This window comes from Triticum urartu, unplaced genomic scaffold, assembly GCF_003073215.2.
Source record: "Triticum urartu cultivar G1812 unplaced genomic scaffold, Tu2.1 TuUngrouped_contig_4471, whole genome shotgun sequence".
NCBI lineage: Eukaryota > Viridiplantae > Streptophyta > Magnoliopsida > Poales > Poaceae > Triticum > Triticum urartu.
In genome coordinates this window covers 1-11,786 of record NW_024115063.1, presented here as the reverse complement: position 1 = coordinate 11,786, position 11,786 = coordinate 1, and the positions used below count along the sequence as shown (strand labels likewise).

The 11,786-nt window shown below is 41.0% G+C and overlaps 2 protein-coding genes across 3 annotated transcripts; both read right to left on the bottom strand.

Annotated features, from left to right (window-relative positions):
* Positions 1–1,426: 1,426 nt before the first annotated feature.
* On the bottom strand, positions 1,427–7,846 carry LOC125527879 (phosphatidylinositol transfer protein PDR17-like). 2 transcript variants are annotated; one of them, XM_048692385.1, is made up of 6 exons: positions 7,589–7,846; positions 6,103–6,194; positions 2,576–2,752; positions 2,392–2,490; positions 2,055–2,270; positions 1,427–1,925 (listed from the first exon to the last, which is right to left on the bottom strand). In XM_048692385.1, the coding sequence occupies exons 2-6, from the start codon at positions 6,163–6,165 to the stop codon at positions 1,632–1,634; spliced, it is 849 nt and encodes a 282-aa protein (XP_048548342.1). In that variant the 5' UTR covers positions 6,166–6,194; positions 7,589–7,846; the 3' UTR covers positions 1,427–1,631. The 2 variants fall into 2 exon arrangements, with proteins under 2 accessions (XP_048548342.1, XP_048548341.1); XM_048692384.1 differs by having other exon boundaries at positions 2,055–2,300; positions 7,589–7,844.
* Positions 7,847–8,070: 224 nt separating this feature from the next.
* Positions 8,071–10,467, bottom strand: LOC125527878 (phosphatidylinositol transfer protein PDR17-like). The gene is made up of 5 exons (XM_048692383.1): positions 10,353–10,467; positions 9,194–9,370; positions 9,014–9,112; positions 8,671–8,916; positions 8,071–8,512 (listed from the first exon to the last, which is right to left on the bottom strand). Exons 1-5 carry the CDS (start codon positions 10,413–10,415, stop codon positions 8,219–8,221), a joined length of 879 nt encoding a protein of 292 aa, XP_048548340.1. The 5' UTR covers positions 10,416–10,467; the 3' UTR covers positions 8,071–8,218.
* Between the last annotated feature and the right edge of the window lie 1,319 nt (positions 10,468–11,786).

The window sequence follows — 11,786 nt, the reverse complement described above, 5'->3', positions numbered from 1 at the left end:
TGATGACATTTGTCCATCTATCATGTATTTGTTCTCAAATCATCGATCGACCATGCATTTCTTTGATTGTTTCAGATAGAACTATTTTGAGGATAGTTGCTCATACAAGATTTCGAAGATAGTTGTTCATCCGAGTTTCAAGGTTCGCATTCTTTTGTTCTCTTACCTTGGTAAGCCTAGAATACATGTAATGATGCTTTTCAGTAGAAGAAGATGTTAGTTTTATTGCTTTAGCAGTACCTTCAGTACTTTAAATTCATAATTGATGTATTTTGAAATTATATGAAATAACACACAATTAAGAAATTGAATTAAATGAAAGTATACTTTAGTTGTATTAGCTATATATGTTTAATGTTTGAGCCTCATTTTGCGTTTCGTCCCGGGGCCCCAAATGTGTGGGGACGGCCCTGCTATTTATTTTCAGTCCCTCGGTCTGTCTTGGGGGTAGGACATTTTGGTTTGAATCTCCTTGTTCATGTTCTGTTTTCCCTCTTGCCCTGCATCGAAACCCCCAAACGGATTTGCATGCACATTGAACATCTATGGTACTAGCAGTGCACTACTTGAAATAGATGAAGGCGACAACAACGAGTAGGCATCATTTTCGTCAGTTATCGTCAGTAGTTTCAGTGTTAGGTGTCATTTTCTTCAGTCATGTTTTGTGTGTTACCATGAAGGAAGGTTAGTTAACTAGTTTAGCAAGTTTTCAGTTGGTTTCCAGTCTATTTACATGTCTCATTTCACTACTTTACCCATCATATTTATCTCTTCCTTTTTAGTCCTTCTTTTCTCGGTTATTATTTTCCATTTTTTCCAGATTAGATACATGCTGGAAATGAATTGAATAGGGTGTCAGTGGTGTTGAATCCCACCACGATCAGGTACATGCTTTTGAAATTCAGAGATACAACTTTCAGAGCAAGATCATTTTTGCGGTCTACGCAACAAGCCTGCCGACATTCGTGTCGCTTCCGGTGGCTTTAGCAGCCAAGAAGGAGCTGCCTGTTTCCGGGGCTGGGCTCAAGATGGAGCTTTTTGGGCTTGAAGGTTAGGAAAAAAATCTAGGAAAATAGTGGTCATTAAGTTCTGTTCAAGTTCAGTTTTTGCGTAGCCAGGTGTAAGCCGATTCTAGGCGGCGAACTCGTGATGATGGACGAGCGCAGGGTGGTGGTGCCGTCTGGCGTCATGGTAGGGTCGACCGATCCACTTTTATCAAGGGGGTGTAAAAACGTACTGGGGTAGGGGAAACACCCAATATGTATTCATAGTATATTTACCTTTTATAGTGAATGTTGACCTATAATTTTGATCATTTAAAAAAAATCAAGACAAAACGTGGGAGATCTATTTTGTGGGAAGGAGTACTACCAAATACGGAGTACTCTACCACTAGATCTTTCCCAAAAATAAATACCACTTGATGTTAATTAGTGTGTGGATATCTTGGCCATGGGATAGTAATGAAATCACTTATTTGATGATGGTAAAGTATAGCAAGATATTCTACAGTTGCATTTCTTTATACCTCTTTCAGAACTGCACTGAAGGCCATCGTAAGCTCATAATGGCTGCCTGGTGCATCTCAATTTGCTTTAGCAACACCTTGTGAGATGGCTGGCCAATGTTTCTCAACTTGCTTTAGCAACAGTTAGTGATGACTGCGATTTACCTTCAGGAACCGAGTGCCCGTTCATGGCATGGTTACCATCTGCCCCCCAAAAGCTTGCCGTTTTGATGTCATCTCTTGTCATCAACTTAGAGTAATCCTCATGGTTGTACACTACATTGTTCTTCCCTCCAAACTCTACAGGAAGGACTTCTGGATCAATGTGGTTGTACATTGTCTTCATGCTCTCCTCGTTCTCCTTGTACACAAAGTTAAGTTTCTGGGCCGATTTCGGGTCAATCAGGACTTTGAGAACCTGAGAGCATTTGAAACAGTTAAGCTGGTAAACAAGTATGGTACCTTTTTGTATCGATCTATAGCTGTTTTTTTTAAAAGAGCTTCCTGGATAAAGCAACACTACATTTACGAAGAAAAAAGGCCACACCTTAAAAGAAGCCTCAAATATTTTGGGCGGATTGAACATAAATGCAGCTGAGAGTCTCTCCGGGTAATGGTTTTGCACGGTACTTATACTCTCTCTGGAAGTCTTGAAGGGACTTCTATGGGCCAGTGTCCATCCTGTGAAGTCTATCAGCCACACCATTTTGTCTTGACCTTGAGGCAGGTTGAGGGCTGCATTCTCCAAGGTATATGTAAGATACTGCAACTGCCCTTCGTGAGATGATGTATTCTGAAATTGTTTTAAAAAATAAAAATACAGGTGAGTTCTAGCTAGGAGACCGGCGGTTCCCAAGCTAGCTAGGAACATGTTGAGTTCTTACCTGCTTTGCAGGTCTCATTACGATCACGGTTCTCCCCTCTCTATCTGTGAAAGGTGCCCTGTACATTTTACCCGTTTCTGCTTCTACCGAAACGTCCGGCTGAATTGAAGAATAAAACAATTAATGAGGACATCAGCTACTTGATGAATGCAAGCAAGGAAAATGAAAATTAAAAAAAAATTACCCAGCGAATATCCTCAGGCCTCCTGGCTGCCCTCCACTTGAGACTTTCTTCAAGCATTTTTCTAGACTTGTCAACATTCCAGTTGCGAGCCTCGAGATATCTTACCAAGCATGCTTCATTGCAATATTTTTCTCCACAGGCGGACAAAGGCCCAAGTGCAGCTCTCAGTTCCTTGATCTGTCCCCAGGAGATTGTTACATTATAGAATTGATGAGAAAATAGCAGACATGTTTGAATTAACAGAATAGAATAATAAATACTCCCTTCGTTTTTGTACACAAGACCACTATCCCATTTTTCATATACCAAGAAAATTATGATAACTAATCAATAGCACAATTAATTATGTGAAAAACCTCTCATGATTCAGGCTAGTATTTAAACATGTTGCATGTGGTGCCTCTTTCTCTATGGCTGCATGCAACATTTGCATTAATAAGCATCATCATACAAGGCAAAAATCTAATTGATTTTTCTCGGGAAGGGATAGAGGCATTGTAGAGATGCAAATTGTATTTTTGAAAGTGGCCTTGTATATAAAACCAAAGGGAGTACGTGTGAACCTTGTATGCTTTATACAGATAACGATGAACAATAGTTGAACCTTGTATCTGTATGCGGTTGGAGCGGGAAGTCAGGGAGGTTTTTACCCAATATGGGAGATAGCATAATCTCTGGATCGGTTCACCACCTCCTTCGACATAGGCATAGTGTCGGTCTTTTATTACTTCTTTGTTGCTGATATGCCGGTTTTTATCTTTTCTTTTGTTAGACTGTGTGTTTGGCTCTGTGCATCTTAGCTATGCAGAGACTGGATGTTGTTGATAATGTATCCGCTTAATGCTACATTTTAAGTTAAAAAACGCCCTTTATTAAAAAGAAGGAACAACAGTTCTCTGTGACAAGAACTTATATTTTTATCACTGTAGTCCCCTTACGAGCTTCCAGTCAACTGGAAACACAAGGGCTCCTAAGAAAGCTCCTGGAGGCTCTGGTTCAAAAGGGGACTATGGTGATTCGGTTGCAACATACAGGTATATGTATAACTGGATGAAAAAAATGCTTGGTCAGACATTTCATACTCCTAAAATTCTACACCCTGTGATTTTGTGCAACACAAAATTTCAACTAGTAGACTACGTGAACCCTGAATTGTTAACAAAACACTATGTCAAGTAAACCACATTTTGCAAATGGTCATTATCATCAGAGGGTTTGACCATCCTTGCAAGGAAGTATAAGAAGTACTTTCTCCGTTCACAAATATAAGATGTTTCGGATATTTCAATATGTTCTACACAGACTCAATGAGTGAATAAACACACTAAAATATGTCTATATTCATCCAATTCGGAAAAGTTAAAATATCTTATAATAGTGAACGTAGGAAGTAGATTATGCAGCTGGATTGTTGCATTTTATATCCCTTTGAGCAAAACAACATATACAACTGCAAAAAAAAAAAACCTATGTAAGGGCATCTCCAATGCCGTGCCATAAAACACCAACAAATGTCTGGGCCATTTTTTCCATCCAATGTGGTGATGCATACGTCCGCGAAAAAGTCTACACGTCTGAATTCCCGCAAATTGGATGCAAAGTTGGGGGAGGTTTGTGGGGAGTCTGGACATCCCCCACATAGGACTCAAGATACCCCGGCCCAGCCAAAACCCCACCAGAGCCCACATCTTTCCCACGCCATCCCTCCCCCATTGCTTTGTGTCCGCTCCCTTCCAGGCCAACAACAATGCCGCTGTACCACCTAGCCACCCGCCCAGGCCTACCTCCGCCGCTCCACCCGGGCACCAAGCCCGCTTTACATATGCTACCCCCCCCCTCCCCCTCGTTCATCTGCCGCCCAGGTACCCTCCGCTCCTGCACCTGTCGTTCATACTGGACACCATGCCAGACAAGTGTTTGTCCAAATGACATAGCCAAACTATTGACAATTGTTTTACTTTGATACTTTGAAGCAACCACGATGGATTCGGAAAACGAGTACTTCTACAACAACTTCATGGAGCCGTCCTCGTCAGATGAGGGTGAATATGATGCTGAAAATGCGATGATGTAGGTGGCCCAAGTGGATGCGGAGAGTGCGGAGCATGTTTTGAATTTCAACGGATCAATCAAGGGACATCGAGTGTTGAATCTGAAGAGGTCATGAGGGCATTTGACGCTGATGGACGACTACTTTGCCCCTGATGCTCTATTTGTGGACAATTTTTGTCTGCACTTTGGGATGCGAAAAAATGTTTTTGATTGCCTCTACAATGGTGTCTGGGCCTATGATGACTACTTCAACTTGAAGAAGGATGTCATTGGAAAAATTGGATTCTCTGGTTACCTATAGTGTATGGCTGCATTGAGGATGTTGGACTATGGCACAACCACAGATTCGTGAGACAAGTACCTCTGGATATCTGAAAGCACATGTGTAGTTGCTATGGTTAGGTTTTCTACTGCACTGGTCAAGGTGTTGGACTGCAGTACTTGAAAGAACGAACTGTCGCAAACACTGAAAGGTCATGGCACTCTCAGTAGCAAGAGAGTGGCCAGGTATACTCGGATCTCTTGATTGAATGCACTGGAGATGGAATAACTGCCCATATGTTGTACAAGGGCAATATCACAGTTATGTCAAGAAGCCCACCATCATTCTTGAAGTTGTTGCATCACAAGACCTCTGGACTTGGCACGCTTTCTTTGGCATGCCTGGGTCACAATGACATCAACATGCTGCAGCGGTCTTCATTGTTTGCTAGGTTGACTGAAGGAGAAGCTCCTCCGTCCAAATGCATCAACATATTTGGCATCGAGGAACTCATGTGCATCTTAAGAATGATCTGATTGAGCATCTATGAGCGTTTAACGGGGACAACTAGAACATAAGTTGAATTCAAGTTTGACTTTTTTTTGAAAACTTAACTTTTGGATTTTAATATTTAAATTTGAACTTGTGTTGCAATTGAATATATTCAGTACTCAAAGAATTGTGCTCATCTATAGTTAGTTTGAGTGTTGCAGACTTTAGATAAAAAAACATGGGTGGATGTTTGATGGACAAGGTTGGATGGTCTGCTCCCGTATCCGTGTCTACAAATGAGTCTGGATGCGTCTGCGGATGGATAGTGAGTCTGATTTGGGGGACGGCGTTGGAGATGCCCTAACTGTGGAGTTGTGCATGCATAAAACCGAGAGTTGTTATCATGGAGAAAGAAAATATTCCATGACAGGTGAACATCAATTATAGCAAAGAGATGAGAATAACCAGTTTGCGTCCCAATAAATGTATGTATGAGAGAAAGTGAAATAGTGACCCTTATTTCACATCTTTCAATCTACTATTTGGTTAAATTAAGTTTATAGTTTGACCATTTTCATTTGATAACAAATGCATATAAGGACGAAGAGCGAGACAGGCAGATGCGGCCACCATGAAACTTTTTGTTAAACTAGCACCCATGAAATTTGCATGATAATAGCTCCACAAGGAAACAGAGTATGATATCGTTTCTCAAAAATACCTTTGCTTGTCTCTGCTCAGCATCATCTAAATCAAAATGAGAAGCTTGCTTTCTCCAAAACATGTTTTCTTCAACTCTCAATGATGCTCAACCTTTAAACAAAAAAGGCATTGGAGCAAAATTAGGTAACAGTTGCCAACCCTTGTGTAAACCCACTTCAAATGTTTGAGTAGAGTACAATTACATTTTAGATAGTACTTCCAAGAAAATACCAATTTAATGAATGCATATGTATTCAAGAACTATCAAATATCTATTGAAGAACAAAAGAATTTGAAATGAGGGTCAATTAATATACATGCTAGATTCTGCACAACTGATATGAATGCATATGTATGGAAAATATAATTTCTTGTTTGACCATACTTCCAAATGAGTTTATAGTGGCTTTTGAGAGAAACATAAACCTAGACAGGATGAAAATGTCAATATTGTGAAAGTTGGTTGGAAATACAACGAGAGATGCGTGTTACCTCACTTTGTTTTGGTATTGTAAAAAAGTTCAACCATGGACTATAAAATGCCAATTACAGTTGGTTACAAGGTGATAATAATATCCCCCTCCGTGCCGAATCTTTTCGAAGTTCTAGCTTTATCCTAAATCAAACTTATTTAAATTTGACCACATCTAGAAGAAATATATTGATGTCAATACCAAACAAATGCTAGATTCATCATGCAATATTTTTCCACACTATAAGTATTTGATGTTATAGATATCAGCAATTTTTTCTATGGGCTTGGTCAAATATAGAGAACTTTGACTTCAGACAAAGCTAATTCAAAAGATTTGAAACGGAGGTATTAGTTCGAATTCTAGTGTGCTACTCCATTAATTTTATCTGTCAACATGTGGGGCCCACATGTCGGTTCTATCTTCTTCCTCTAAAATTCCCCCCATGGAAGATCTAGATCAGGGGTTGGGGGGAAGGTGGACGGCGGCACAGAGCCCCCACTCCTGTCCGTCCTCGCTCTCCCCGCAACGGCGCTCCCCGCCGCCGTCTCCCGCCTGGAGGCCGCTGTCCCGTGGAAGGCGCGCAGCTACCCTCCCCGCGCCGTCCCGTCGGCCTGGTGGTCACGCACGATCCTCTTCACCCAGCCGCTGCCGCCGGCCGTGGACTCGGCAAAGGAAGAGGAGGGGAGAAGGTTGCCCCGCCCCCAGCGCGTGCGCGTGGCTCCGTCTGTCGATCCAGGCACGGCCGATGGGGCGTGGCGCCCTCTGCAACGCCATGGTGTGATGTTCGTACTAGCTAGCAGAGTTACTGCGACATGAAACAGAGAATGAGGTGTTCTTGATGGATGGTCTCAGAGACAAGCGCAAGCTTTATCAATCACCAAGGGCAGGGAATATAAGCCGAGCACGAGTAGTTCAATGCATCATCAGAATATGAATGGGAAAGAAATCCAGCACATCAGTTGTCAATCCAGCAGCAAGACAGCAAGAACAGGGAATGAAAAGTGGATCAAGAAAAATCTCCGTACGTACCAGGATCGACCGGGAGAGGAGAGGAGCCCCAGGGAGACGGACCAGGCCTGCGACTATGACCAAGAACGTGGGATTGCGAGATTTACCGACGCAATGCCGGCAAGACCTGACCTGCACAGGCGTCGCTGGCTGGCGTTATTAAAAAGGGAGATGCCGAGAGAGTTGGAGCGGGAGCGGGAGCGAGGGAATAGTCAAAGCGAGGGAGTGGGAGACAGAGGGAGGAGTTGAGGACGCAACACCGAAACGAAGCCTTGGATTGGATCTGTGGAATCACGCAATTGGTGTTGATGTTGCGGTTGAGTGTCAGCTTGTGGACGGTGAAGCGCTCTGGGGAGTAACATGCCGGCATCGCTGGCATGCGCCAAAGGGCTTTGGATTCTTCAGTGCGTCAAATTCTTGGCCAAGGGAATATGATTTTGTTGTGAGATCACTTATTTGGGGATAGACTAGTAGTAACTATTTTTGTAACATCACAAGCGAGATATTCTGCAGTTACATTTATTTATCCAAGCATCCTCAACATATCTATACATTCCTCTTTCAGAGCCGTACCGAGAACCGTGGCAACGGCTTACTGAAGCTCCTCAACCAACTTTTGCAATAACAGATAAGATGGCTGGCCGATGCTCCTCAACTCGCTTTAGCAACAATTAGTGACGGCTGCGGCTTAACCTCAGGAACCGAGTCCACGTTGATGACATGGTTAACATCTGCTGCCCAAAAGCTTGCCGTTTTGATGTCATCCTTTGTCATCAACTTGGAGTAATCTTCATGGTTGTACACGGCATTGTTCTTCCCTCCAAACTCCGCAGGAAGGACTTCTGGATCAATGTGGTTGTACATTGTCTTCATGCTCTCTTCGTTCTCCTTGTACACAAAGTTCAGCTTCTGGGCTGATTTCGGGTCAACCAGTACTTTGAGAACCTGAAAGCATTTGAAACATTCAAGTTGGAAAATAAGTATGGTACCTTTTTGTATCGGTCAATAGCTGTTCTTAAGAAATAAATGAAAGTGCTTCCTGATAAAAATGAGGCATGCAAGACTACGTTTATGAAGCGGTAACTTCCGAAAAAAGCCTACACCTTGAAAGAAGCCTCAAATACTTTGGGCGGATTGAACAGAAACGCAATTGAAAGCCTCTCCGGGTAATGGTTTTGCAGGACATTCATACAGTCTCTGGCAGTCTTGAAGGGGGTCGCATGGGCCAGTGTCCATCCTGTGAAGTCTATCAGCCACACCATTTTGTCATGACCTTCAGGCAGGCTGAGGACTGCATTCTCCAAGGTATATACAAGATATTGCAACTGCCCTTCGTGAGACGATGTATTCTGAAATTGTGTAAAAATGTTATACATGTGAGTTCTAGCTAGGACAAGCAAGCTAGAGGGTGACAGTTCTGAAGCTAGGAACATGTTGACTTCTTACCTGCTTTGCGGGTCTCATTACAACCACAGTTCTGCCCTCTCTATCTGTGAAAGTTGCCCTGTACATTTTACCTGTTTCTGCTTCAACGGAAACATCCGGCTGAAATGAGGAATAAGACAATTAACGGAGAGTTTAGCAACTTGATGAATAGAAACAAGGAAAGTGAAAAAGAAAAACTACCCAGCGAATATCCTCAGGTCTCTTAGTTGCCCTCCACTTGAGACTTTCTTTCAGCATTTTTCTAGACTTGTCAACATTCCAGTTGCGGGCGTCGAGATATCTTATCAAGCATGCTTCATCGCAATATTTTTCTCCACGGCTAGATAAAGACCCAAGAGCAGCTCTTAGTTCCTTGATCTGTTCCCAGGAGATTGTTACATGAGAGAATTGACGAGAAAATAGTAGACATCTTTGAATTAACAGATTAGAATAATAAATACGTGTAAACCCTGTATGCTTTATACAGATAACAATGAACACAAGTTCCTTGAACTAGTATTTTTTTTTATCACCGTAGGCCCCTTACGAGCTTCCAGTAAGTGGAAAGATGAAAATGACTCTGCAGGCTCTGGTTCAAAAGGGGATTATGGTGATTCTGCTGCAACATACAGGTGTATGTACAGCTAGATGAAAGAATGCATGGTCAGACATTTCGAACTCCTAAAATTCTACATTGTGGGATTTTGTGCAAAAAAAAATTGAACTAGTAGACTACGTGAACTCTGTATTGCTGACAAAAGACTATGCTTAGTAAGACACATTTTTTCAAATGGTCATTATCATCAGAGGGTGAGATGTGATCATCCTTGCGAGGAAGTATCTGAAGTACATTATACAGCTGGATTGATGCGTTTATATTTCTTTAAGCAGAACAAGATACACAAACTCCACATAACTTTGTAATCGTGGAGTTGTCTGTGCATAAAACAGAGAATCGTTATCATGGAGAAACAAATATTCCATGAAAGGTGAAGATGTAATGACAGCAAAATTAACTCATAACACAAGGACCGAGAATAAGCTGTTTGGGTCACAATAAATATAGTATGTATGTAGGAGATAAATTGACATGGTGTCCCTTTCTTCTTGATTTACCATGACATGATCTTTCAGGATTCTACTTGGCTATATTACAGTTTGACCATTTTCATTTTATTACAAATGCAACTAAGGTTGAAGCCGGAGATAGACAAATTAATGCAGCCACCACGATTTTTTTTACCTTTTCTTTTTCTTGTTAGGATGGGGGTCAACATTGTAATTTATTTACTAGAAGCCATAAAATCTGCATGCTAATAGTTCCACAAGGTAACCAGAATATGATAATTTTCAAAAATACCTTTGCTTGTCTCTGTTCAGCATCATCTGAATCGAAATGAGAAGCTTGCTTTTTCCGAAACATGTTCCCTTTAAATCAATGATGCTCAACCTTTAAACAGAAAATATATTTGGAACAAAATTAGGTGACAGTGGCCAACCCTTGTGCAAACCCACTTCAAATGTTTGAGTGCAGTTACATTTTAAATAGTACGTGCAAGAACTATCAAACATCTATTAAAGAATAACAGAATTTGAAATGATGGTCAATTAATATACATGCCTGATTCTGCACAATTGATACGAATGCATATGTATGAAAAATATAATTTCTTGTTTGACCAGACTTCCAAATAAGTTTATAGTGGCTTTTGAGAGAAACATAAAACTAGACTGGATGAAAAATATCAAGACTCTGAAAGTTGGTCGCAAATCCAACGAGAGATGCTTGATGTTATCTTACTTTTGTTTTGGTATTGTAAAAACTTCAACCACAGCACTATAAAATGGCAATTACAGTTGCTCACAAGGTGATAATAATTCAAACTTCTCTCGTTGCTGGCAGCGCTGATTCAAACTTCTTTAAGTTTGACCAAGCCTAGAAGAAATATATTGACATCTACAACACCAAACTAATTTTGATACAATCATCAAAAAATATATTTTCACACTATAAATATTTGATGTTATAGTTTCTGGGTAATTTTTTCTACAAGCTTGGTCAAATATGGAGAAGTTTGACTTGCGACATAGCTAGAACTTCAAATAGTTTGAAACGAAGTGCGTAAATATTCATACTCCAAAGTGTATATGTCTGAAGATTACCAAACAATGAATCCTACCTACCATTACTGCAAACTCTGACTAAATTATAGACCACAAATATTTGAATCCATTTCCACATAAATCAATAAGAGCATTAACCTCAAATTGTCTCTATCAGTGCAAGGCGATGGTTGCCTACTTCCCCTAGTTGACACTATCATGTACCAGTTCAGTACGTACACCAGCCAAATGTCAAGCCTATTGACGTTGTCCTAGTCACTGTACCAGACTATGAATCGCGAAACACCAGCAGTTCACTCAATGAACCCTAGAAAGATCTGCTGTCGATCTCCTGTAACGCACAATACGGCAATTGAAGTTGGACGAAAGGTGATAACAATATACCCTATCCATTTCAAATCATTTGAGTTTGATCAACATCTGTAACACCAAATTATTTTCTTTAGATTCATCATAAAATATATTTCCTGACGATATATATTTAACATTGTGGATACTAGCCCATTTTTGTATGAACTTAGTGAAATATATTAACACATTTTTCTACAAACTTGACTCCGAACAAAGCTATAACTTCATATAATCTGAAACGGGCCATATAAAGAGATTGTCTTGAGTTCTCCAATCCACGCACCCCCCGCTCTCGCGAAACCCTACCCTCCCGCGCCGC

Coding starts and splice junctions, on each gene's coding strand:
- LOC125527878 (XM_048692383.1), bottom strand. CDS start 10,415: ATGTTTCGGAAAAAGCAAGCTTCTCATTTCGATTCAGATGATGCTGAA. Junction 9,371..10,352: donor CTGAACAGAGACAAGCAAAG/GTATTTTTGAAA, acceptor TCCTGGGAACAG/ATCAAGGAACTAAGAGCTGC. Junction 8,917..9,013: donor TAATGAGACCCGCAAAGCAG/GTAAGAAGTCAA, acceptor ACACAATTTCAG/AATACATCGTCTCACGAAGG.
- LOC125527879 (XM_048692384.1), bottom strand. CDS start 6,165: ATGTTTTGGAGAAAGCAAGCTTCTCATTTTGATTTAGATGATGCTGAG. Junction 2,491..2,575: donor GGCCTGAGGATATTCGCTGG/GTAATTTTTTTT, acceptor TCTTCAATTCAG/CCGGACGTTTCGGTAGAAGC. Junction 1,926..2,054: donor TATTTGAGGCTTCTTTTAAG/GTGTGGCCTTTT, acceptor AAATGCTCTCAG/GTTCTCAAAGTCCTGATTGA.